The 26,768-nt window shown below is 39.5% G+C and overlaps 1 protein-coding gene across 6 annotated transcripts in view; it reads right to left on the reverse strand.

The window, feature by feature from the left end:
- Nucleotides 1-2,551: 2,551 nt before the first annotated feature.
- Nucleotides 2,552-26,768, reverse strand: part of NFIA (nuclear factor I A) — a 281,924-nt gene continuing 257,707 nt past the window's right edge. For all 6 annotated transcript variants that reach the window (XM_035123744.3, XM_035123742.3, XM_035123741.3 and 3 more), the window contains one exon: nt 2,552-10,021. In XM_035123744.3, the coding sequence (XP_034979635.1) occupies nt 9,945-10,021 (77 nt within the window). In that variant the 3' untranslated portion in view covers nt 2,552-9,944. The remainder of the gene's footprint in view (nt 10,022-26,768) is intronic.

The raw sequence follows: 26,768 nt of genomic DNA on the forward strand, positions 1-26,768 counted from the left end.
CAGCAGGTTTGCCTGATTAATAAAATGTATTCAAGCTGCAAATCATTTGTGTGTGCATGTGTGTGGGGAGGTTGGAGGAAATGCGAAGCTCAGAAAGGGGTAAGAGAGAAGTGATGGGAAAGCATGAAAGCCGATTGCCAGGAAAAAGTGAAATCCCTTGTTAGAGTAGATACCACCCCCCTCAAGGATTTAATTCTTTTATAGAATAAATGTAAAGCCTAGGGTATTTATTCTGACTCTCTACAAATTTCACATTTATGGGTGAAAGGCAACAGCTATGCAAAATATGCACCTTATTAAAAGCTGAACACACCATAACTCAATCTAGGGAACTCGTATGAGTGCAGGAGCTCCAATGTGCACATAATGTTCCCGGGCACATGAGATTCACCAGTCATTACTATGAAGGAGATATTTGCATGCATAGCCTTGGCCAAACAGATTTGTTCCCTCCATGAGGATCTATGGGGAAACCCTCACAATGGAAACTGGGTGTTTTAAACTGCAATGTGTTATTTTTCAGTATGTTTCAATACAGAGGGAGTTTCAGAAATACAGAGGTAAGATGCTTGATGTTGGATCCACTAGGGCTACAAAATTATTATTTCTAACGGTTTTCTTCTGGCAGGTCTCCCCAGTGAGGCCTGCCTGGCATTGTTTCAGCACCAGGTAAAAATTAATCTCCCTGCACTCCAGACTGTTGACAGATGAGGACGATGTCTTTTAAAGCTTATTGTGACTGTTATCTTTCATATATGTTTTCGTATGAATGTGTTAAAATAATAATGACAATAATAAATATATACATGCACAACTAGGATGATGCCATTGCTGAAAAGTACATACCATCTCATGATGCTGTAGGCCTTTTACCCACTGCCCTGTAGGACATTTCATTGTCTCTCAAGCCAGACAGATGCCAACAAACAAGTTCTAATGAAGAGCAAGACTCAAATTATAACCCAGTTGTGAGCACTGCTTCAATCTCATCCTTTTGAGAAGGACATGCAGAAGGGGGCTCCACCTTATACTGTGCTTGACACTGGCAAACTCCCCGAGCCCCAGCTGCAATCTGATCCTGGTCCTGCATGCCTTCCAGTTGTCCCAAGAAACAATGTTCTGACAAAATTTAAGAACCCTGACATGTTCTTTCTGTTCTTAAACTTATACCAGGCATCCCCAAACTGCGGCCCTCCAGATGTTTTGGCCTACAACTCCCATGATCCCTAGCTAAGAGGACCAGTGGTCAGGGATGATGGGGACTGTAGTCCAAAACATCTGGAGGGCCGAAGTCTGGGGATGCCTGACTTATACAGTATATCCTCCCACCCAGCAACCAGAAGAGTTTTCTTTAACTGGATCCTTATTGCAGGTCTGTGTGATCCCCTCCTAATCTCATCATCATCTTTAAAAGCCTAATAAACTTAGGGGTCTCCCTGCTGGCTTCTTGAATTTTCTTATCTTGGAAACCTAGTATAACTGCTGTGGATGAGTCTGACCATGTTTGTTTATAACCCCAAACACTCTGAGGCTTTTTTTGGTGTGTGTCTGACAACCTAAAAGATGTTTGGTTCGAAGGCCCCCCATTTTGGTGACAGAACAAGGGATGCAGCATGTGACTATCATTCTCACATCAAGGGCAGAAGCAACAAACCATTTGTACAGCCAGAGGCTTCAAATGAAAGGAAAGTGCTACTGTTGGCTTGTCCTGTTTTTGGGCTTCCCAATGACACATAGTTGCCTACTCTGTGAAACACAATGCTGAACTGGACAGATTTTTTGTGCAGTCCAATAAGGTTCATACGTGCCTGCGGAATTTGAGAAGGGCCTTTTAAATATCCTGAATGTTAAACCCTCCCCCATTCATAGATTTCTTTGCCTATGTGAAAAGTACAAACCATCTAATGATGCTGTAAGCATGAAACTGCGCCCAGAACAATGGGTGATCAGGTGTTGGAGGCCAGAACTCAGCTGTGGGTATTGCAGCGGCTGCCCTGCACTTTGTAAGCTGCCAGTCCAGTTGGCTTCTGAATGTGGAGTATGGAACGTGGGGTAGCACAGATAGCAAAACTTCTTGGGACAGACCTACATTTACGATTGGATACTGTGATGGCAGTGCTTTGCACCGAGTGCTTGAAGATTTGTCTGACAGTTGTAGAAAGGAGGGATCTTGTTAAATTTCATAGCAGGTTGGAACCAAGTGTGAGACTTGATGTGAGGCAATAATAAGGCCATTCAACGCTCTTAATGTTGTAGGTAGGATCTCTGGGAACCCTAGTACAGACTGAATATTTAGATAAGAGAACCCAAGATGCTCTCATGAACATTTTCACTGGGCTACCTCGTTGAAACAAAATACTAACATATGGTGTTTCAACAAGGTAACCCAGTGTAAATTTCAGTGGAGCATCCTGGGTTCTATATCAAGGCATCATACAAACATCTCAACATGTCTTGTTTCACCATCTCACCTAGAAACTGTGCTCCCACTACAGTGAGTTTAAGAGATACAAAAAGATACTTGCATACACACTGTAAAGAATGAGAAGTCTTGTTAGCATTAGCAATTTTTTATTTTCCTTTTTTGTTGCATAGGAAATGCAGTACTTGCTTCCAGTAATCGTATTGTAATGTGAGAGGGTGGTAGCACTAATGGTTGAATACAAGAGTTAAACTAATCCACACCAGCTCAAAAACCTGCAGAGATTTAGTTGAAAAAAGAATGGATGCCCACAGTGATTCTCAACCAATTGCAAATTTTCACAGAACATAATAAAACTAAAATGATAACTCCGAGAGTCAATACAAGGATACTAGAGGCACAAGGGACCCGATTCATTTAAAAAGTAGAGACACAGAGGTATTAACACAGGGCTGAGGTGATTTTGCAGCAGATCTCTCACATGTCCATTTTGTTACACCAAAATGAAACAGCATTTCTCAATATTTGAACAGAAGAAGAACCTGCTGGATCAAGGCCAATGGCCCATCTAGTCCAGCATCCTGTTCTCACAGTGGCCAACCAGATGCCTATGGAAAACTCACAAGCCAGATTCAAGCACAAGAGCACTCTCCCCTCCTGTGGTTTCCAGCAACTGGTATTCAGAAGCATTGCTGCCTCCAAATGCCAAGTCAGTCACCATGGACCTTTGATAGCCCCCTCCTCCATGAATTTGTCTAATCCTCTTTTAAAGCCATCTAGGTTGGCAGCCATCACTGACTCCAGTGGGAGCGAGTTGCACTGTGTCCATAAGTACTTTGATTGGAAGAACTGAGCAAGTGAGCTGGTGACTGTCTAATTGTGCAAAGAAGCCAACAGCAGGTCAATTGTGGGTATTCTCATTTGCTGAATGTTCCCACTAACACATTTTGCAAGCCTGCAAAGTGGCTGCAAAATCAGTTTCCTGCCTTCTTACAGTAGCAACAAAAGTGAAGGTACAGGTGGGAGACTGTCCACTCAGACACTCTGCTCTAGTCAATATTTGTGCTCTCCAAGATTAGATTAAGGTAGAATGCCTTCTCTACATGGAATTGCCAAGGTCTTTTTTCATCTCTTGCATTTATACTACAGATCATGGTGATTCCTGGCTTCATCTTTTCTATCTTGGGGTGGTGGTGGTGGTGGGAGTTCATTGATTTGAGGCATTGCTGTAAATGAGGATGCAGGAATGAGTACATGAAATGTAGTGAAATATTGAATTAGAAGTATTCGCTCTAACATTGGTTTGTACTCGGAAAGATTATGAAGTACAAAACCTCTGCACAAAGTCTAGCAGATTATGTTATGGCAAAGAGAATTATCTTTTTGTTCAGCAGGACAATAAAAATCCCTTATCTGTGCAAAGTGCAGAATAAGGATGCTCTCATCAACTTATTATCTTCTAGGGATCATTCCCCTTGTCAAATGATGTGTATATTGAAAGTGTTCTGCCTCCTGATGGACATGAAATCAGGTGAACTCTTGGTAACAATAACATGCTAAAATTTGTTCTTGTCATGGGGACAGAGGAGAGGGACCTCAAATTTGGAGAAAGAATCATACAACAAAATCCTATGTTAATGCCTAGTGACTATTTATGAATCGGGCCCAAAGTTTATACAGACTTTTGAAGGAAAAAATTGCAACTGTGCATGAAACTAAATAGCCACATGAGGTTGGGTTTTTAAAAAAGGTTCTTAAAAGTTTGTTTTAATATGAGGAGGTCTGATGTGAAGAAGGGTCAAGCATGGGTACCTGGTTTAAACACTGTTAACGAAGAAACCACTTTCAATGTCAGTTCCAAGTTGGAGAATTGTTCCTTACATTGAAATGATGTCTTATTTTTCTTCTGAGATAAGCTCTTAAGAGTTCTTATGGATGCTTCTAAGCAAAGGAAAAAATACCACCAGGCATGGATTTCTGATTTCAAACCCTATGCCTGCCCTTATTAATAAAAAATTGCCCCCAACAAATAATACTGAATTTTAAGTTAAATGTATATATCCAAAATACTGAAAACACCCAAAATCAAGGAGAAAAAAAAACAGAATTTGTGTTCTCAGTGAAATATCTTTAAACCTATCTGACAAGAACCAAGTCAGAAAAAAAAGACTAACATAACTTTGAGTAATATTCATACAGCTCACTAAGCATTATGGAATAGCATGCATTAATATTGTACGGTTATTTTACATCACCTATATCAGAAGGTTCTGACAGACAGCGAAGGCTACTGGTGTAGAAAAAATCTTACTTCAGAAGAGCAATATAATACAGATTTCACAGGCACTACATTTTTAATATATCAGGTATTATGCTGGTTTTCTTATATTTCTTTCTGTCCTAAAGCTGGCATTTATAATAATGACCAAAAAGGCAAGGATTGAAGTAAACGGAAACTAGATACCAAAGTTGATATATTTCTTTTTTCAGATTTATATTAGTGCATAGTTCTCATGCAGATAAACACTGCTATGCATTTACATTGTTGGAAAGCAGAGTGAATTGAGCCCCAAGTTGTCACATTTTTGTAAATCATTTTGCCAGCCTGTAATAGCACCATGTAATGGATTTGCATTAAACATTAAATTGATTTCAGAATTGGTGACACAGTATTCACTACAGTTAAGTGCTATGGAATAGCTTCAATGTTACCTGCTATATATCAAAGCAATTTTCATCCCACTGCTTTTTTATTGGAAAAAATAAAAGGAAAATGTACTCGATACTAATTAGACTATTGCACAGCCTTGGACTTGATGGTGGCATAGCCGGGTTTTACTGTCAAACAGTAATACATGCATTGACTTCAAGACAAAATTGGCTTTGTAAGCTTGATTTAATGGAAACCTTGCCTGGTAGGCAGAGTTCACTTCATGAGACCTCCCCCAATAGATCTCATGAAAGATGAGTTTCTTTTAGGTGCCATTGAAGCTCTCCTTACATTTTCATGCCGGTCGTGGTTTGCAATGTTTGTTCTATGGAGGCCTTCTACCAAAGTAAAATCATTTTTTTAAAAGAAAGAAAGAAAGATATTTCCAGAGACACAATGCAAAGTATATTAAGTGACATTTTGTTTAAAAAGAGAAAAAAACACAAGGAAAAATACCTGTTTTATGTCATGTATCTTGGTTTTTTTGTCTTTTGTTTTGTGTGGGTATGTATGTGTACAGTAAATGTTAACACTGTTACTACAAAGCTGCAAAATATATGGAAGAAAAAGAAAACTGTGAAAGAAAACTAGGTAGAGGAGTTTTACATATTCCTGTGGGCTGACTGAATACTGTGGGGAAAAAAGGTTCTATTCCTTCACTTTTCAACTCTTAAGAGAAGAGGGAGAGATCACCAAACAGCCAAGGTATACTCCTGGTGACTGATGTTAGATATCACTATATAACGTGATTAATAAATACTTTATTGCAGGGGTGTGCAGAATGACAACAAGCTAAAGTCCTATTTTGAAAAGTGGTCAAAAGAATAGGAAACTACTAGTGGAGTCAATTCATAGAAAGCAATGTTATTTTGCAGGGGGTGGACTGAGGAGGAAAATGGGAGCGGGAGCCGGTGTTGTGTATCTGGCGGTTTTAAAAGAAAGGATCAGAAAGAAAAGTTTTTTGCACAAAGAATAAAAAGCAATTTTGAAATGGGGAATGGACATGTGAATTTGATTCTGAAGTGTGACCCAGGATTATTTCTCTATTGTAGACTGCACACCCCATGCAGTTGCCTCCCCTCAGATCTGCATTCTCTGCTATACTTTGAGGAATAAAACTCTGTTTGTTCTCCACACCTGAACAGATCTGAACTGCTGTGTTTCTGCATGATAATAAGATGAACCAAAATTTAATTTAGTGTCTTTAATACTTTACAACCCCTGTTGGTAAACACCCTTGACCGCCTACCTAATGTTTAAAGCCTTTAAAACAATTTGTTTTATGAGATTCCGATCAGAATTCCCTAACTTTACCATCTTCAAACTTAATAAGATAAAACACTTTCAAAAATACAGCATATCTGCAATGTCCATTTACAATGGTTCTTCAGTAGCCTATACTTCTCAAGCATAGGAATATGCTATACTATTGAGAGAAGGAGAGGAAAAAAAACTGTATTTAAATACATACAAAAAGGAAACAGGAAAGTTTTCAACTTAAATCCAGTTCCCAGAGGGGGGAAAAAGCAATTCTATGAATGCTGCCTTTATAACGAACAATCAGAAATTCCACTAAGCTAATTTGACAGAAATTTTCCTCATTTAAACAACATTACAAAAAGTCCTGCATTATAAAATAGGGTAGAATAAATCAGTGTAATCAATAAAACTATACAACATACAAATTACATCGCTTCTGAGTGGGCAGATTTGATTCTCTCTCTCTTTGCGGCCATGACTACGGCATGCTCACTAAAAACAACTAACTGCCCAAACTATTGCTTAGTTTGCTTTGTTTTTGTTTTTTTTAAAAAAGGGTGCAATTTCGTTGTATATACAACCAATTTACTGGTTATACCTTGGCTTATAGCAAGGTTCTGACAAAATGTTTGTCTAGGCTTTTTTTCCCTTCACTGTGAAGCACTGAAAGCTGCTAATTTTTTTATTTTTTTATTTTTTTTAGTGCACATATGTTTTAATAAAGTAATGCCCTGCTAAGTGCTATAGGGAAGGCAAAGGATGCTGGCTAGTGGATGTGATACCATAACACTAACAATCACACAATACAACGGAGCAAATGACTACTCAACCACCTATTTGACATATATGAAAATCCAAAACATTTCTTTCCTTAAATAGAGAATAACCAGTAAACAATTTTCAGAACTTGGAAGTTTTAAAAACGTGCATATAAAAATGGGCATTATATACTTTTTATTGAATGTGGATTGATTGCAATCTGCTAATAAAAATGGGTGTGGGATTTGAAGAAAAAGGGAGGTTGTTTTTTTTAAGGCTTGCTTGTGAAAGGAACAGTTGTAAAACAAAAATTGCTTGAAGCAGGGTTCAGCTTAGTGCTTCACAGTTTGACTGCTTCTCTAAGAAGAGCCCTTCCTGCGTGTGCATTCAAAAATCACAAAAAAGTACAAAGACAAACACCTAAAATACACTGCGTCAAGTGCAGCACCGACTTTGGTCAAATAAAAAAAATATTAAAGAAAAATTAAGAATTGCTAAGCTTTTCTTCTACATGATATAAGCAGGTATTGCATATTTTCATATATCTGGGAAAAAACAAAAACAAAAGGAAGACTCCAAATAAAATGTAAAATGCAGCAACATCAAAAATACTGATAATCTAGCATCTACAGATCTCAGAATAGCACTGCCACTGACCGTACAGGACAAGAAAACACTACCGCTATCTGTGGAACAACTAACATCCTACTGAATTCTAAGATGCTGAAACTGACAATGGCTGACATAAAAGTCACATTTACAAAAAAGTGTCTCCAAATGCTTGACTAGGGAAAAAAACCCTTTCAATATAGGAACATGTGCAACAATTCCACAAATAATCGCTATCCAGGGCAAGGCACATTGATATGGAATTTTTTTTGTTTTTGTTTCGTGCAAATCAATAAAACAAAACAAAACAAAAAAATTAGTTTCAGGGGAAAGATGAGGAGCAAAGTGTCTTCCCAATAAATTCAGTTTACTTGATTGTATAGGACAGTAGTAGAAACCCTTCTGAAGGGCTGAACAAACATAGTTTAAAGGCAAGTGCCTGGATTAGGGATTACAATATTGTGTCTTAATGCACTCTACTTTACCCTACATTAACTATATAAAAATTAGTTACTAACACTAGAACATGCAGAGAATTTCTCTGATTCGCGAGACTCGCCAACCAGAACGTATATATATGTATAATATAGGAAACCTTCTTAAAGTTGCATGGGAAGCAAAGGGGTGCTCCGCTGTCTGGTAGGGGAAAAAAATCACTTGCATTTTTTTCCTGTTTTTTTTCCTTTTTTTTTTGTACATAAGATTCAGGACATTTTGGGTCCAAACTTTTTTTCTTCTTCTCAGCAAGTGTCCTTGCTTTGAACTGGTATAAGATGTAGAATCAGCATTTTGCTTCTGTTTTGTTGCCTTTGCAGTTCAGAAAAAAACCAACGCCAGTTCAGGGACACAAAGGCGTTTTATTTTCTGGACAGCTTTCTCTTATTAGCTCAAGGGCCACAGTCTAACTCAGAGTGAAGCATACTTAAGGACATTTGTTTCAATGGGCTTAAGCACACCTACCTCTGTGTCTGGTTGTGGCCAAAGTATTTTGAGAAGTGATATACCCTATATTGCCGGAAACACATACGATTTTATCAGAATTGGCATAATCTATTATAGTGACTTTTAGCTTATAAAATTAACAGATATTATGATTTAATTTTAATTATGTGCTTTGATAACAGAAAATGATTAATTAGCATTTAATGTAGATAACATATTGTGGTAAAAGCACCATTAAATTTTGTATTTCTTTTTAAATTTCCTTCAGTTTTAAAGGGATACAAGTTTAACAATAAAAAACATAAAAAGCAAAAATAGCTCCCCCCCTTTTTTTCTTGCAAGGCTGTTTTTTACCCCGATAATTTAGAGTCCTGGGGTGGTAGGACTTGGAAAACAAAAATAGAATTTTCAACAATCTCTATCTTACAAAGATATTTAGCTATCCAATGAAATTGCACTTTTCTCAATTCAAAATTCGATTGTTTTGATTGATTCCTGTCAGTTTCTATCAAAACAGACCAACTTCCCCATTTCCGTGTGAATTTTATATCATGTTGAAAATCATCAAAAATGTTTCATGTAAGTGCAGCATTTAAACCCTTTTTTTCTTTTTCATGTGAACAGCAGTAGGTTGATATTTTATATTTTTCTGCAACTTGAGTGGAAATCAACCTGTTGATAATGCTCTTATGATTCATGTCACGTATCTAACTGCCGAGTGTAAAATTAAAAACAAAACACCTGATATGTTACAGAAAAAACATGCCCCATGTCTGTCCTGTAAGTTCTATATTGCAGAATTCAGCTACTACAAAAGTTATCATGTATGTGTGTTCCTCATGATCTCTCAAGAAGTCCCACACCTATATGGGAAATTAATCAGTGAAAAATACTGTAAAACAGCTAGGCGCCATGTGGAAAGTGTTATAACAGCAAGTCAGTAAGCAGCCAGCAGGCTAGCTCTACTACCCAGTGTCCCTAATGCTTACACTACCAGTTGAAACACTTCAAAAATCATGAAGCCCAAACATTTCCAGCACCATATGAGAAATTACATCGGTCACTAAGGTGTTCTTTTGTTTTAAAAAAATCCCCTCCTCCCGCCCGCCCCCAAACAATGTTACGGCCCTTGTCAATCAACCATAACTTTTGCCGTTTCTGAATGCGAGCAGTTGCTTGCTGTCAATATCTGTTCATCTCCCCTTCCATGGATGCGAAGTAACTGTTGCTGCTGCTTCCATGTTACAGAGTTGGGAAGGGGTCGGGTGGTCTGTCTGGTGGGTGGTGGGAAGCTGTGAGTTTTATCCCAGGTACCAGGACTGCAAGAAGGAAACAAAAAAGAAAGGGAAGATTTATTTTTTAAAAAAAAGTATTTATGCAATGCTTTCAGCAAAATCCCTCGCATGTTCATGGCTATGTGTAAAGAAACCTAGGAATTAACAGTGAATCATTTGGCTATTTCTTGTGCCAAGGTACTAAACCAGTGAAATCGCATGATGACATTGCACCTCTCCTTATTCTTTTTATGAACACTAAATAAGAAAATTCCAAATCATTACACAGATGTGACTGGTGTGTATATTGGAACATATGGAAGAGACACAAGATGTCATGACTGCTGCTCCATCCATGAACTGTCACTTAAATAATAAACCTGTAGGGCAGAGATTTTCAACCTTTTGGGGTTTACGGCTTCCTTGACCCAACTACATTCTTCCTGCAGCACCCTTGTGGGGCTCAGGTGCTGAGGTATGTCACCCCTTGCCTGCAGAGCTGGCAGCCTCTCAACCTTTTTTAAGCACCCTCCTGGAGTGTTCCCCCAGCCTCCTCTCCTCTCCCCTCTCCTTGGGAGTCCTCTGGGCAGCCACAGCTGCCACCCTGGTCTCTGAGCTCCCCCCTCTGCCCCAAAGAGAGGTGCCTCTTCACACTGCCCACAACGGCCTGGGAAGCACCCCGGTCAGCCCCAGAGGCACCATTTGCCTGAGAGGCTTGTAGACAGAGCTGCTGCTGCAACAAACAGCTGTGCAATCCTTTGGGAGGCAGAGACATGAGAGGGCATCAGAGGAGGGAGGAAAGGAAGGAAAGAGGGCCAGGGGCCAGTGTTGCCCATGTCACCCCTGACCATCATTCAAGGCACCCCAAGGTGCCACTGCACACTGGTTGAAAACCACTGCTGTAGGGAACCCAAAAGTAGGTTTAGGCAGTTGAGGAGGGAGGATAAAGCAGCAGTACAAGAAGCGTGTGGCTTTCTGCCACATAAAGATTTCAGGAGCTGCTTGGAACTTTAGAAATTCTGGCAATACAATGAGTATTATGATCTACACATTCCATGAAACCATTAAGACCATCTTGGATTAAAGTAATCTGAAGGTTGTGGCTAAATTTAGTTTACCTATACATTTCCCACAACTGAACCACACCCCTGGATTCCATTCATATGTGTCCAAACACAGTTGGATTCTCCGCAAATCCTGGAAAGCGGTGGGGTTTTTTTGCTGCATCAATCTCGGACCAAATTTACACATGTGAAAATATTGTGCCATATACACGAAGGTCCAATTGCTAAAATGGAAAAAGGCTAAGATCTACAGTATGTTTTAAAATTGCCACATCAAGGCTGCCTCTCTACTGTCAGTTCTGAATTGTGGCTATAACATGTAAAATGGATAACTGACATCACTGTCAGCTGCTATGAGGAACACAGCAGATGAACCCTGAAATAAGAGGCAATTGGATCACCAAAAGTGCTGATACTTCTCTCTCTGGCCAAGTGTATGTTTGTAAATAAAGGTTAAACCTGGATAAAAGCTGTCTTCCATGAAATTAAACTAAAACATATCATAGCACTCCATAAAATATAAAGCAATGGGCATAGATGTCTGTCATCACAGACTGAGGTGAACCACAGCAGGAAGGGGGCTGGAGAGGTGAATTGTTTTATTTCCAATAGATTCAGAATACCGTTGCACACCACCCCAATCTCGGAGCGGTGCGAGATCCCAGAGGTTCCAGGTGCTTATTCAGGGTTTGGTTTCCTCAGGATGAGTAGAGACTGTGGTGCCTTTATGATGTATGGTTTATTTACAACATATATACAACCTGAGCCTACAATGGAGAGACTCATACCATTCACACCCCAAGAGGGTCTCCCATAGCCACAGCCTGGGATTCTAGCAGAAATCAAGCATGGTTCTGTCTCTAAGGATTCCCATCCTTCATCTTCCTGCTTCTATATACCTCAACTCTGGCCATTATCTTTCTAACTACTAGCCAGCTGAGGGAGAAGGACCCACCAATTTTTTTCTCTGGCACGGAGTCACTTCCTTCATGACCCATGCATAATCTATTACCAAGAACATGAACAACTGAATCCTCTATTAGATTTTAACCCTGGCTGGATGCAGGCCTTAGAAGGATCTCAGGCATATGGCCAAGCCCCCACCCCCAAACTCACAACAATACATTTTGTGTTCTTCAGGCCTGGTGGTTTACCTCAGAAAAGCCACCAAATCAATGAAGGCGTGAGAAGAATCGAAACCCAATCAAAATGTATTCGATTTTGAACCCTGGTAGTGTAAAATAACTAGATAAGGCCTTGTTACTGTCAGCTGAACAAGCAGACACAACACTAAAGGCCACTATGAGTTCAGTTATACACAACTGTGACTTCCATTATCCGTTTAAGCCACCCCTGAACTATTTTTCAAATACCATGATTCAAACATCTATGTGCTCATTTGAAGGTTGCCAAAACTTCTTACATACGGAAGCAGGCTTGTGTTCACTGTTTGTCTCAGAAGTCAGCCCAACTGTGAAGAACATCTCAGTGCCATTGTCGTGTGTACCTACGGTAGTGGAAATTGGCACTGGTGTGGAGGAGTGGGGCTGAATCAAGCTGGTGTAATGCTTGAAACTAACTTTTGATTCTGTTTTTTTAATATTGTTACCATTACCTATTACAATAGTATCCTCTCATTCTTCTGGGGAGTTCTGAGTGGCTTACACAGACCCTTTCCATTTTATCTTTACAACCAGTGCTTTTCTTTTTCTTAAAAAAATGTTTATGGGTACTCTCATTTTCCTACCCCTATTTCCTATTGACATACTGCCCCTCAATGAGGCCAAACTTAGATTCACAAAATGTTTAGGGCTGTGTCCCCCCCCCCCCCAGAAAAAGCACTGTTTACAACAACCTTGTGAAGGTAGGCTAGGCCAGGCATCAACAAACATCGCCCCTCAAGATGTTTTGGACTACAGTTCCCATCTTTCCCGACCACTGGTCCTGTTAGCTAGGGATCATGGGAGTTGTAGGCCAAAACATCTGGAGGGCCGCAGTTTGGGGATGCCTGGGCTAGGCCATGATCAGGCCAGGATCACTGAAGTCTAACACCGCATCCACAGTATGTAAAGATTTTCTGGCTGTCCAGCTTTAATAATTTGCACCTTTTTTCTTTCTTTCTTTGACAGAAACAAAACACATTGCCATTGCAATCACTGGATTTTATGAGTGACATAATAAATAAATATATAAATTCAGCTAGGTGACACAAATCAAAGTGGTGTTTTTACTGTCCCTGTCATTTCTCAGACAAAATGAGCTTACACCAAAACACCCAGTATTATTAATATTTAAATTGCATATTAACAAAAGCAAAAATCCTGCTGGCTTTCAGATTACATGATTTTTAGCTTTGGCAGTATGTCATGGAGGGAAGTTAAATAAATATTGCTTTATTCAAAAATAAGTTGGCAAGAGAAACACAGTCAATTCAGATGACTAGTTTCCTTTTTCATCCCACTGACTAATTCTTTGGTCTTTTTTTTATCTCTCTCTCTCTCTCTCTCTCTCTCTCTCTCTCTCTCTCTCACACACACACACACACACACACACACACTTTCACCATCTTTATTTTCTGATTTTATGAGTCAGAGCTAGACTGATAGTAATTAAATGAAATAGTTTTTATACGTAACTTTTGTTCAAAAGGTTTTCCTGAAGGTTAGGGTGCCTAGGCTCATTATTTTATCAGCAGTGCTATTCACTAGATTAATATAGATTGGCTTTGATAAAATTACTCAAGTGAGTAAAGAATGGTACATTATTTACAAAACTGAACTGAGTAAACAGTTGTCATTAGGGCCACTAATATTAGTGTTTACTAATAGTGCACTGATTCAAACACATCAATTCTATATAAATTCACGAACTTATTGTATTCATTTCAATAAAATTTGCTCTCTCGTAAGTGTTATTACAGAACAGTAAAGCTTGGATGGTGCAAAACATCAGCACAGCAGACATTCACACAGCACCCAAGTTTAGAATCATGATTCTAGGAGTTGCTAGCAAGAAGCCACATGTTTGAAATTGAGAGAAAGACCATTTGTCCCTATCAAGCTATCACCAGGACCTGCCTATCAAGTTGATAAAGGCTTCCAATACAACTTGATAACACACCTAATGTGACTGTTACTTTAAAAGCATTTAAAGTATCATTCCTGTTACAGATTTACAGATTTATTGAAACAAGTCCCATGTAAAGTATGCAACTGACAGAGGCAAATGAGAAGTGTCAGGCTGAACTAATTTTTAAAGTAGTGATCAAGAACGATATCTAGGTCTTAATTTATAGTGTTTTGTTGTTGTTGCTGCTGCTGCTGTTCTTCTGGTTGATGTTAACTGTCAGTTAGTAACTATCCCCAAATTGCAGAGATTTGATTCAGACAGTCTGGTGCCTAGATGGCCTGTGTCACTTTGGGACATGTAGTAAAACTCTTGAAACTATTTGCATTTTTTTCAGAATACAGCTTGTGCATGGTATTTCTTTTAATAATACTCAGTGCACATTTTGGACAGCAGGGGGTGCACTTTTCCATGCCACTTCTTTCCTTTGCTACTCACTGCACAGGTTTTTTTTGGGGGGGGGAGGGGGGAATCTGCAGTGCTTCTGAACTCCTCTCAAAACTGGGTGGGTGGGTAAGTTTCTTCACCCATCTTACTATTCAATGTGTGCCTTGCAGACAAGGTTACCCCAGTGCAGCTCTGTAATCCTTCACTGAAATAGGCTTTATTGATTGCTCTGGTCTATTGTTCCCTTTTCAAGTCCCCCAAGTTCAAGTTCATCCTGGTGTTACATCATGTCTGGTTGCTACGAGCAACCAGACAGACCCAGACGTGACTATCATTAGCAAGAAACACTCTGCTCTCCTCCCACCAACCTTCCAGTGGCTCTGACGTAGCAGGGCCACTGCAAACACATTGAAGTATTTATTCAGCCTAATTTATGACCTACCCAGCAAGCGAGACCCCCACTCCAAAACCCAATGCTGTTGTATATTTAATTAATCAGCCTCTCTCTGGCACTTGGGAAAGTTAGACAAAGGGCTAATTATTGTATTGCACTCCCCACACTTTTCTTTCTTTCTTTCTTTTCTTTTACTGGGGTGGGATAGGGGGAGAGAAAGAGTTGAATATTTGCATGGGAAAGAAAACTTATACGAGGCTCATGCCAGTCGCACCCTCTCCCCATAAACACCTCTCTCCCACTCTCCTGCCCTGCTGACATTTCATGAAATACTTTAGCTGCTTAAGGGAATTAGGAAAAAAAAATCTGATGTGAATGTAACTCCTTCAGAGTTGGTATTCAGTAACACAAATCAACTCATGACATGTTTAAATTTAAATGCTAACCACACACTCTGAGAGTTACTTTAAAGGTTAGTTTTTAATCAATAGAAGTTGCTGACTCTGGAGTTTTGAGCTGCGCACTGCAGCTCTTGTGCCTTTGTCTAAGCCTTAAGGCTTTCAAACTTTTTTTTAAAGATGATTTTAGCAATGATTTGCAGACAGTGCTGTTGTGTTCTTGAGGAGCAACATGTCAATAAAGGAATAGAGTTACCCTGCGCTGGGGGTGTCAATATGACTCCTGGAGGCACTACTCACGTCTGACACAATGGAAAGCTGATTAACTCTTTCCTGGCCAAACTGGACACTAAAAAAATCATTTGCAGAGATGTTTGACACTCAACTGACCACCAAAGATGCCTTTTTCAGAATAAGATGTCCCAGTACACTGTTTACAATGTCAGGAGTCTGCCCCCCCCCAAAATGCAACTACCATTGCTTATTATTTGCTTGCATATGTAAGCTTCAAAATAAAGGGGGTGTTTAAATGCACTTACACGTGCTGTCACAAATATGCTCACATTTGGTCTGTGATTCACAGATCCGTCTAAGTAGTAAAAAACAAGTATCTGTGCTGGAAGAACTTTTTGGCATGTTGGGTAATATGCAATCAGAAATGTATTCAATATTTCAATTTTTTAAATATCTGGTCTTATATAGGATTCCCGGTGGTCTCTAGTGCAAGGAACTACTCAGCTTCAGAAAATCTGCAGCATCAGAAATGCCCAGACCATTTACTGGGCCTGCACGAAGACTTCTCTCTTTTTTTGCCCATACCTGGGACTACTACAATTCTGTGTTGTCCTAAAATGGATTTTACTGTCCTTCCTCCCGTGCTCAAGGTGAAACATCAAGAAGAATTCTGCAGTCCAGTACAAGATCTTCACTTTCCTTTCTCCAGTCAAATGAAGAAGTAATCTCATCAGGTTGAAAAGTGCTGACTAAGGATTTAATAAAGTGCCTGCAGATGTGTGTCATCTCTAAGGTATTCAACTCATGTAATGCAAAACAGTTCCACACTGAATGTGCTTATAAAATTCCATTTAACCATTGCTGAGCTCTGTTTTAATGTCCTCAGAGGAGTACTATCACACTCCCCCCTCCCTAATTTACAGCACTATGAAAGTTGAGGCTCTATACTGCCAATGTCCTAAAATCCTCACAGTAGTAAGGTTTTATGAACCATAAACAATATCTACTTGACTGAATCCTAAACAGGAAGTCTGAAATGGCAATTACATTGCTTTGAGAATGTCAGCCTATATCCAGGGCTAGCTGCGGAAGGGGACTTAAAAAAAGAAAAGAAAAGAAAAACCTCCTGGCAAGTCTTTCTTTGGGATTCAAAGAACATTTAAAAAACACCAGTCCTGGAGTTCAGAACAGAAACATTTATTCTCTAGTACACGTTTTAACTGTGCTAGCAGTACAGAAATAGGCCAAAAGGTTATTCAAATAATCTTTAAAACGCCTGTCTTTTTTTATTTTTGGCTCTGAAAATTTATATTTTCAAACCCAAACTAGCCCAGTTTCAAAGATTTCTATCTGTGCATCCCCCCTAAATAATGACATATTAGACAAAACAAACAGAAGTAGTAACTAAAGGATAGAAGAAAGTAAAACGAAGTCCTCAAGGGCAAAGTTTAATGCTGCGGAAGGAGGTTGTTAATGTGGAATCCAGAACTGGGTGTGACAAGTTGGCTTGCTTCTCAAAGCAAAATGGGTTATTTAAGGACATTAATACATTCAGAATGTTCTCTGACAAACTCCATAGGCTAGATTTTATTTCTCCCAAATGTATACATAAGTAAGGCCTTTTATTGATTTACAAAATTTCCCTTCTCTTCCAAAGAGACTGGGTGGCATACAGGGCAGTCACAACCCCCCCCCCCCGGCCAACACAATTTCCCTTACAATAATTCTATGAAGTAGGTTAGGCTGAAATACAAAGATTAGGCCAGGTCTCATTACTATTGTGTTTATAGACAACCTTTTCTCCAAGGAGCTCAAGGTGGCACACATTGTTCTCCCCATTTTATCCTCACAGCAATGTTGTGAGGTAGGTTTGGCTGATAGGCAGTGAGCGGCCCAAAGTCACTCTGTGGTCTTCATGGCTGAATGGGAACTTACAACCCAGGTCTTAGTCCAGTAATATAACCTCTACTCCACATTGGCTTTAGGTTACCAGGGCCTAAGTTGAAGTGTTGACTTTAAAACATAAGGCTCTGAATGACTTGGAACTCAGGTACTTGAAGTGGAACCTCTTCCTATATAAACCTGCCCATGCATCAAGACTGACAGTGGAGGCCCTTCCTGGGGTCCCACCCAAAGTAAAGTACGTTGTGTGATAAACCAGGCCAGGGTCTTTCTGTGGTGGTGCACTGGCTGTGGATTTGATTGGTGATTGGGGGCTATCATTCTCTAGGACAGGAACAAAGAAACTCTGGTCCAGGGCCAAATGAAGCCCTCTGGGCCTCTCATACTGGTCCTCCATATTTTGCCCAGGCAATATCCCTTCCCACCCACCCTCTAACCAGGCCACAACCATCACAGGCTCTACTTCACACTTTCCTTGAGTGTCTTCGCCTGACTGAAATGTGTCCTTTAACTCCATAATGCCTGTTGCTTGCCTGGATGGAGGAAAGAGAGTGAGGTGTGAGTGTGAAGAAACTAGCCTACTGTACAAAAGGTACAATTCACATTTGCCGTGCTGCCTATCTTTGCCTTTGGCTCAGTGCATTACTGACATGTAAGCCTTCAAAGGTTGCCCAGAAGGGAACATGACCTCGGTGAAAGAAGGCTTACCACCAGTGCCATAGAGGGAACTCTCTGGGACTGAATAGCCTGCAGAGTTCAGAAGATTGGAACTCTTAAGTCTGTGTTAGTCTACCCTGTTTTTGATGGCCACAACAACATTAATAAAGTTGTTTAGAATGCTAATTTTTTAAGTATTAAGATATATCAGTACTATTAGAAGATACATCAGTATTATTGTTCTGACATTGCAGCTGAGATGCTAAGGCTATGAGGCAATAGACTGTGTAAGGCTCGAGGGTCTTTCAAAGCAATTACTTCCTGGTTGTGAAATACCCTCGCAACAGAGGTGAAGCTTTTATCAGGGCCATGTTTTGGGGTGCTATGCTTTCATGCAATAGTTGTGATCTTGCAGGACCATCGACACACCTCCACCACCAACGACGCGGCCGCAGCCATCGAGAGGCCCCAATGTTGCTGGCTGCCACTCTGTTGAGCGTGTAAGTGGCTGCCGCCTTCTTTCCGTGCAGAGGAGGGAGGAGGGAACCCCGAAAGCTGCCGCTTTCTTTCCATGCAGGGAGAAGGGATGCACGGGGCTGCTGTGCCTCCCTCCTCCCTTCTCCCTGCATGTAAAGGTTTGGTCACAGGGGTATTCGTAGCGCGCATGCATTGTGCATCGTGACGCACGATGCATGTACGCTACAGACGCCCCGCCCCCCGGCGGGGTGCCTTCGGGTTTGCCACCCCGAGCGGCCAGGAGGCTAGCTACGCCACTGCTTAAGAGGGGCAACTTCAAAGGTTGCATCAGTGGTACCTACCATCTCTAAGCAGATTGGGCCAGCACTGACTGGGAGCACAGGAAAGTTAGGCTAAATCAAAACAAATTGGCCTTTCGGCTTCTTTCCAGGCTTGAAGGACACATGCATTCATATTATATTGTTGTCTTCTTATATGATTTTATGCTATTTTGAAGTATTGCTGATTTAAAGCTGTTGGTATTTTATTGTATTATTTTATTTTGAAAGTGGACTCTGAATCTAACTTTGCTAGAAGGGAATGGTATGAATCTTTGAACACATTCATACATAAGTTTAGCTGTGCTCAGGCATTTAGCTGAATATGTGAGCTGCAAAACCAGGGATAGCGTAGGTGCACACATTGCAAGTCCCACACCCAACAACTCCAGGTGTGCAGACAAAGGTATGAAAATGGGCTTTAAGCATGTTCGATTGAACACAATGACAAATGTTTAATTTTCATGGAGGATAAGGCTATCAGTGGCTACCAACGCCAATGGTTATTTCTTCTTCCACTGCTGGAAGCAGTATGCTTCTGAACACCAGTTTCTGGAAACAGCAGAAGGGGAGAATGCCCCTGGTTGGGCACTGTGAGAATAGGATGCTGGACTAGATGGATGAAATGATCCAGTGAAAAGGGATGGAAGACCCCCATTTCCCTAAATAGCAATCTTGGTAATATACAGTTGTGTACTTTGAACATCTTAAAAGAAAGAGGTGAAAATTTCCCCAAAGGCACAAAATTTTCAAAGCAAAATATACACAAATTTTGAAGGAAACTAAATGTGGTGAACTGTGGTGAACTTCATCCTATAGCTCTATAACAGGCCTTCTTTCAACAACTAAAATTGAAAGCATATATAATATAGAAAGAGAGTGCACTGGTTATTATATAAGTTAGAGCTATGGGAAGAAAACTTTCACCTTTTGCTATGAAAGAAAATGATCAAACATTATACTTTTAAGATAAAGATTAAAATTCTTATGAGGAGAATCTCACATGCTTCTGCAGAAGGAAAGGAAAGGAAAGGAAAGGAAAGGAAAGGAATAGTCATGTTTATTGCCAAGTTTACTTTAAATTAATGGCCCAAACTTTCATGTCACACATTCAAAGCCAGTCACAGTAATAGTTAACTTCAGATTTTTCAGGCGGAGGTGGCGAGAAGAAGAAAAAGAAAAAGTAGTCAAGCAAACAAGAGAAAAAAACAATCCTATTCTGGTTTTGTTATAGGACGGCATACTACATAGATCAGAGGCTTTGGAAAAAAAATACAAACCCCCACTGTACACAAAGCACAGGAAAATGTGAGGGAAAAGGGGAAAAACTAAAAGCAGCTTAGGATGTGTTAACTCTGCCATTCTGTCAGCTTAAAGAGTATTTTATGCTTGATCAACAGCTCCCCTTTATTATGCTTTTCTTTCATTCATTCAAGACATCAAAGAAGTGAACCACCAGTGTACCTGATCTGCGGGAAGAACTAGTAAGGGTGTTCTAAAGAAACTGGGATATTGGGAGCCAGACACCCCTGCGGACAAGCTAGTTCAAAGGGAATATTTCAACAATGATTACATTTTGTAAATCTTTCCTCCTCCCCACGAAAGACAGCTTATTTCCTGCTTTGTCATGAAAAATAGATTGTACCCATTAAAGTGAGCCTGCACTATCAAAGTTACTTGAGAACTCAAGTACAGCAGCAAGGGGATTAAGTGGAAAGCAAGATGAAATCTTTCAGAGACTTCCAAAGTGTTGCTTACGAGCTGTTGTTAGTCATAAGGATTTTCTTACTGGCATACAAGCACTCTGCCTCCATCTACTTGCAGGGCGTACTAAAACACAGATGAAAAGTTGGGATATGCTGGCATTCTAAATGGTATGAGGTTAATGCACTAAAAATCTCATGCCCTTAATTTTAACTACAGAACCGCAGATTGAGTCTTTTCAGAGCCTCCACTTAATTGGCAAGCTATACAGGGATTTGATGCAGGTGCACAGGCCCTGGCAAGGGACACACACACACACACACACTTTTTTCTTCTTCGCCCGCTACATAGAAAGATTAATGGCAAGCACTTGTTTGATGAAGAGCATAAGTTTAAAAGTAAAAAGAAAAGGTCTCATTGAAATAGGAGCCTTCTGTGTGCATTGTTGAATGGTGCACAGCGCTCCTCTGAATGCGCTGGTGGTATAGTACCAGCACGCCTATGTATGGCGGACTAGATCATCAAATATGAAGGACCACATATGACAATGTCATATGGCACTCAGCCTGCAACTGCACTCTTTTTCAATATGGTAAGCTTAGTAGTAACCAAGACTTGTTTCGAATTGCTGTACCGAGAGCACATGTCAGTGCACAGCACGTTCCTTCACTGTAAGAGTTCAGTCACACTGTAAATGGCAGTTTTGTTTTGCCATATATATACACATACATCCACACACATGCTTTGGTTACATGCCAGGGAATCCTGGTCAAATGTGCCTCCCCCTCCCCAGCCCATCAACTTTTTCTGAGTGTTTGGGAATGTGTCTTGTCTTCACACTTTGTGTGTTTTTATGGAAGTCTGGGATATAAAACTACCTTGCCCCCTCCGTTCTGTTAACAACCTCTTTTGCAAGGAGCTGTACTTGGAGCAAAATGGTTTCCCGCTGCACCCAGTAATATTTTCTGTCCAGTTCCATTGGAATGCATTTAAAAGTTGAAGTTCAAATTTAAACTAAATAAAATGCTCCTTGGGAGCCTAGAGCCAGCCTTCATTTACATGTGATCTCTCTGAACTTCTCTTGTGCTAGCTTGCTCTGTTTCCAGGGCCCAGCAAAGGAATGTTCTGCAGTTACAGCCTGCAGTGCTTTCTCAGGCATTTGAGACCCAGAGGCACAAATTTAAAGTTCCAGTGTTAAAAGTTTCCACATAACCAAGAGAAGAGGAAGGAAGGAGGTAGAACAATATATTCTTAATTATTTGCATATAGCATTACAGTTAAAATATTGCTTTTTTAAAAAAAGGAACATAACATATCCTAACAACCCCAGCGTTGTAACAACCAGCTTGTACTTTCACCACAGTCTAACCCTTTGTTCTTCATTGCACTTTCCGCTTTTGTTAGTTTTGCAAAATCCTTTGTTAGCAAGCTCTCAAGACTGTACTTGCAGTTTTATTCAGTTTGTACCAAAGGCTGGGCTCCCAAAGCAAGTTAGCTACAAACAGACTTTTTTTCCAACTATGCATCTTAGGAGTGCAACAAGGAAAAAATGTCTAAATACAGCTATTATTCTTTCACAAACAATTGGTCAATACACATCAATAAACTATCATGTTTAGACACGTGATGAGACATATCAGAATGTTGCCTATTTTTCCTTAGTTCTGTACACATGAACAGGAAAAAACCCTCAAAGCCCATTTCTTTTGGACCCAAGGGAGTGTTGATGTATCAGAGAAAACAAACAGCAGTTCTCAAAGTAGATGTTGTTGCAAAAAAATTAATAATAATCTAGCATTTTGTCAAAATCAGCAGTTTTCCTGTAGGTACAGAATAAGGGTTATCACCTTCACTGAAGGAAGGAAATGGTGTTATACCCAAGATGACATTGATGTGGAGCTATGTAGATTTAATTGGAAGTGATAGCAAACATACATCACAGACACAGACACAGACACAGACACACACACAGACACACACACACCGCACATATATCTCAAGCATGGAAGTGTCCTAATACTGGTGGCATTGACACCAAAGAGTCTGTTTTGAACACTGGACTCAATAGTTTCTAATGATTTCTAGTACAAGATGAGCCTTATGAAAATGTAAGAAAGTACAGTGTCCCTCTCAAAAAAATAGGCAGTCAACAGGATGAACCAATGACTAAATGGCTAAAGCCTGTCATTTTTAGCTATACTACCTAAAATGCTTTAGAGCTTCTGAAACAGTGGTCCATGGACCATCAGTGATCCATAAGCTTCATTCAGGTGGTCTGCAGAATGTCCATATTAAAAATTCATATTGATTTTTAATTGCTTCATTTATATTACTACTACTACTACACACAACCACCACCACCCATCTTCCAACATAGTGCATTACAACTGCTGCAACAGGCGGAAAAAATAATTAAGTGATCTGCCAAGTCTCTTACTGCTTGGTAACACATTTCCATGGTAGAAGGGGCATTCCTCTGTGGCATTGTGCATTGTGTTAATGGAGCAACACCTTGTGTTAAATAACGTTGAATGTGCATGTGGAAGGGTGGAATTAAGACTATAATTCCCTTTGACGCACACCCTGCCTCTATAAAGCTACTTCTGCTTTATTTGACTGCTTCTAGTTGGACCAAGGTCATGATATTAGTCCAATCTTGTACTGATTCTGGGTCTAAAACCCCACCCCCAAGGTTTGCCTAGATAGCGGCAATATGCGGAGCTTTCAGGGTCAAAGGAAGCCACATCTCACATTACACTGCAGTGACTTTCTGGTCTGGGTAGAAATGTCTACAGGAGTCCACCACAGCTGTCCTTGGTTATCAAAGGACACTGTGTATCCTTTGTGATCCTGGAACAACATGAAAAACGTAGGCAGTATTGAGGGGCAGGATTTGGAGAGTCATCCATAAAGGACAATTAAAGTCAAGGGCAATCCATAACAGACATTTAACTGAACACTCCCCCCCCCCAAGTTAGGACTGACCACTGTCCATTATTAGAACTGTCATACAATTAAAGAAATCTTAGGATATTTAAAGGGTTAAGCTTCACTCAGTTAATGATTAATCTATTAAATCTGCATATTAATAAAGTAAACAGTCAGGGGAGGAGAAGCAGCATCCATTTCTCTGCTTTTAGGTGATACACATACAACGTCCTATTAGCTGCAATTCTTTTAAGTATTTTTACAGAAAGCACTAAACTATTTTTTAAAATAAAACCTGCTGCAAAATAAATCAGTCAAAAGGTTTTTTTAACTGATAATTGACTCAACATTGCAGTTCTAGTTATTGTTTATTTATTTATTTAAAACTTTGGAACATGGTGTTGGGTTCAAGGTGAATAATTATTCTGTAAATGGAAGGAGACCTTATTTCAACATATGGTGAAGTCTGCATCAAACCTATCAGGCATCACACATAAAGTCAAACTATTTATTAGGATAAAGTCTGACTAATTATTAGTGCTGTGTTTTCATAGTATGTAGCATACCAAGTGAATTGAATTGATAGTTATTGTTATGACAGTAATCATAATTATACTCTTTGAAGGGATCAACACACACATCTCCACTTACAGCATCTATTAATGGCTACATATCATGATTTTGAAACACTTCATTAGCTTATATCAGATGTTTGAAAGTCAAGATCTTGCTGTCAATTCAGTCAGTTGCAAGTTTGGAGAAAAATGACCTGTCCGCTTATAGTGGCATAGGGTTAATCACATTCCCACTAATTGGCTTCAACCAAGTGCATACTTAAAGCCCTAAATTTTAAGAAATGGGGCTTGGCCACAAGAAATTGAGTGCAATATTTTAGGCACTGGGTACTAACCAGAGAAATTAGACAAGGCCAAATCCCAACTGAGATTAGACAATTTAAGCACTTCCAGAATGTACTACTTCCTCTGCATATTGCCTACAATTTTTATCTGAGCAAACACAGCTTGCAATCAGCTGGCTTTCTATATGTTTCCAAAGTTATTTCTGATTGGAGAGGGAGAGGAGAACCTGGTATGCTACTTATTGAGGAAAACTGTTCTGGAATCCTTGAAAAATAATACATTATGGTGTACCACAATACTATTTTCACGGGGATGGTTTTTAGACTATAACTGTACTTGTGGTTATTGCCTGCCAGGAAAATGGGTATTTTGACCTTTGTCCTTACTTCACTGAAAAATGGAAATTACTCAGTTTTCTTTGTACATTTATTTTCAAGCAGAATATAAGCACTGTGGGTTTTTTTTAAAAAAAGGAAAAGAATTTGTTGCAAAAAATGAACTAACTGTAATTCTGGAAATTAATAAAAATACACCCACTGGCTTTATGGTGCAACCTAAAAATTACAGTAATTTTTCATATCCCAAATACACCAGAGATCCTTGTAAATGTATAAAAATACTGCACAGATTGGTACATTAAAAAAAAAGAAATTAGCTAAAGAAATAAAAATATTGTTTGGCTTGTACATTTATAGATAATAATTCATGTACCTGGTTTGCTTTGCAATCATCTATTTTATCAGTTGCATAGCCTGAGAAATCGTTATGAAGGCTGCTGGTGATCTGAGAAGAAGTGTTCCATGCAAAATTCATATTTATTAGAATATGAATATTATTGACTGCAAGCTGCATATTTCTATCACCAGAAGACAGTTTGAACAACGGGTTGATTCTGCTGGTGGTTTGTTATTTTTCCCAACCTGTTTTTACATACATTAGTTTTAATGTATATTGGATTTTAAGGCAACCAGCTCTTGGATTGCTTTGGTAAAGAAGACTGGTCTTGTGAAAATCTTCACAACACACATTTCAATCTAAAAAAATGGGAATAATTGTGACCAACTGAACAAAGGTATCTTTGCTACATAAAATCTGTTCTACCTCATACTCATAGGACTGAAATTTCTATCAGTCATCTTAATTCATTCTAGAACAATGATGTATATATTTTAATAGCATTATCTTAATATTATTATTTAACATTGCTATCCCTCTCTTCTGAGCACTCAGATTTTAACTGTGAGATTTTAAATTACCATAAACTCTGGTGGAAGCTCTTTTTAAGGCCAAATGATACGACTGCATGCATGCATATATACATGCATTTCTTTTTTATAAAAAATCCCTCAGTTCACACCTCTTGACTCTCTTTAAATATAGCCATTCATTTTGAAGCCCAAACAAGACATGATGATAACTGTGAATGTTTAAATTTAATCTGCTGCGGTGTAGAATATAGAGCCAGGAACGAGGCACGGCACGTGGGGTCAGAGGGTTGCTCTCTCCCTGTATCCCAAGGTCTTTATGATAATTCCCTAAAGGTTCTATTCACTCCAGATACAAACATGTTTCTGTTTTATTATGCATTTTGTATTCCCATTTTGTAGTTTTCTGTTGTGAACCGCCCTGGGATGTTCAGATAAAGGTGGCATACAATTGTAATGCAACATCATAGGAGTGGGTGTTTACAACTACCCAACCCCTTTGCCCTTGGAAACCTTACAAGAAGCTGCTGCAGGAGACTGACTGTGAGCAGCATCATGGAAGGGGTGTTTTTAGGACTAAGGTGAAACGGTGAAGCTCACTTGTTATTTTTGCTGTTGGGATGCTGCATGTTGTTTAAGTAATCTTGTTATATTTATAGTATTGGATGTGTTGTATTGTAAGTTATTGTATAGTATTGTATATTAATATATTTTTTGTTTCACTGTTATTCCGAAATCGCTTTTGTTTGAAATGCTTCCCTGTTTCTTTGTGGCAAGTTGTTTTGAGAATGATTTTGTGTGTGTGGAAAAGTGGCATACAAATAAAATGAATGAATGAATGAATGAATGGTCCCAATGGAATCTTCCCTCCTAGATGATTTCACTGGAACTGCTACGTGGGCCAGTGGATTAATAACCCTTGTCAAGTGCTTGGTTTCATAAAGTCTAATCCTGGCAAAATGTATGCTGGTAAAAGTGTTATAATTTTTCCTACGACCTAGGTGTATCCTGTGCTGACTAACCTGGCACTAAATCCCATTTAATTCATTGTGTCTCATTTCTGAATAAACATGCAGTTTGCCAGTGGCTTTCTCCTCTGAGCAATAGCAATAGCAAATTTTTAGGATTCCTAAAGTATG

This window comes from Zootoca vivipara, chromosome 7 (genome assembly GCF_965207765.1).
Source record: "Zootoca vivipara chromosome 7, rZooViv2.hap1.1, whole genome shotgun sequence".
Taxonomy (NCBI): Eukaryota; Metazoa; Chordata; class Lepidosauria; order Squamata; family Lacertidae; genus Zootoca; species Zootoca vivipara.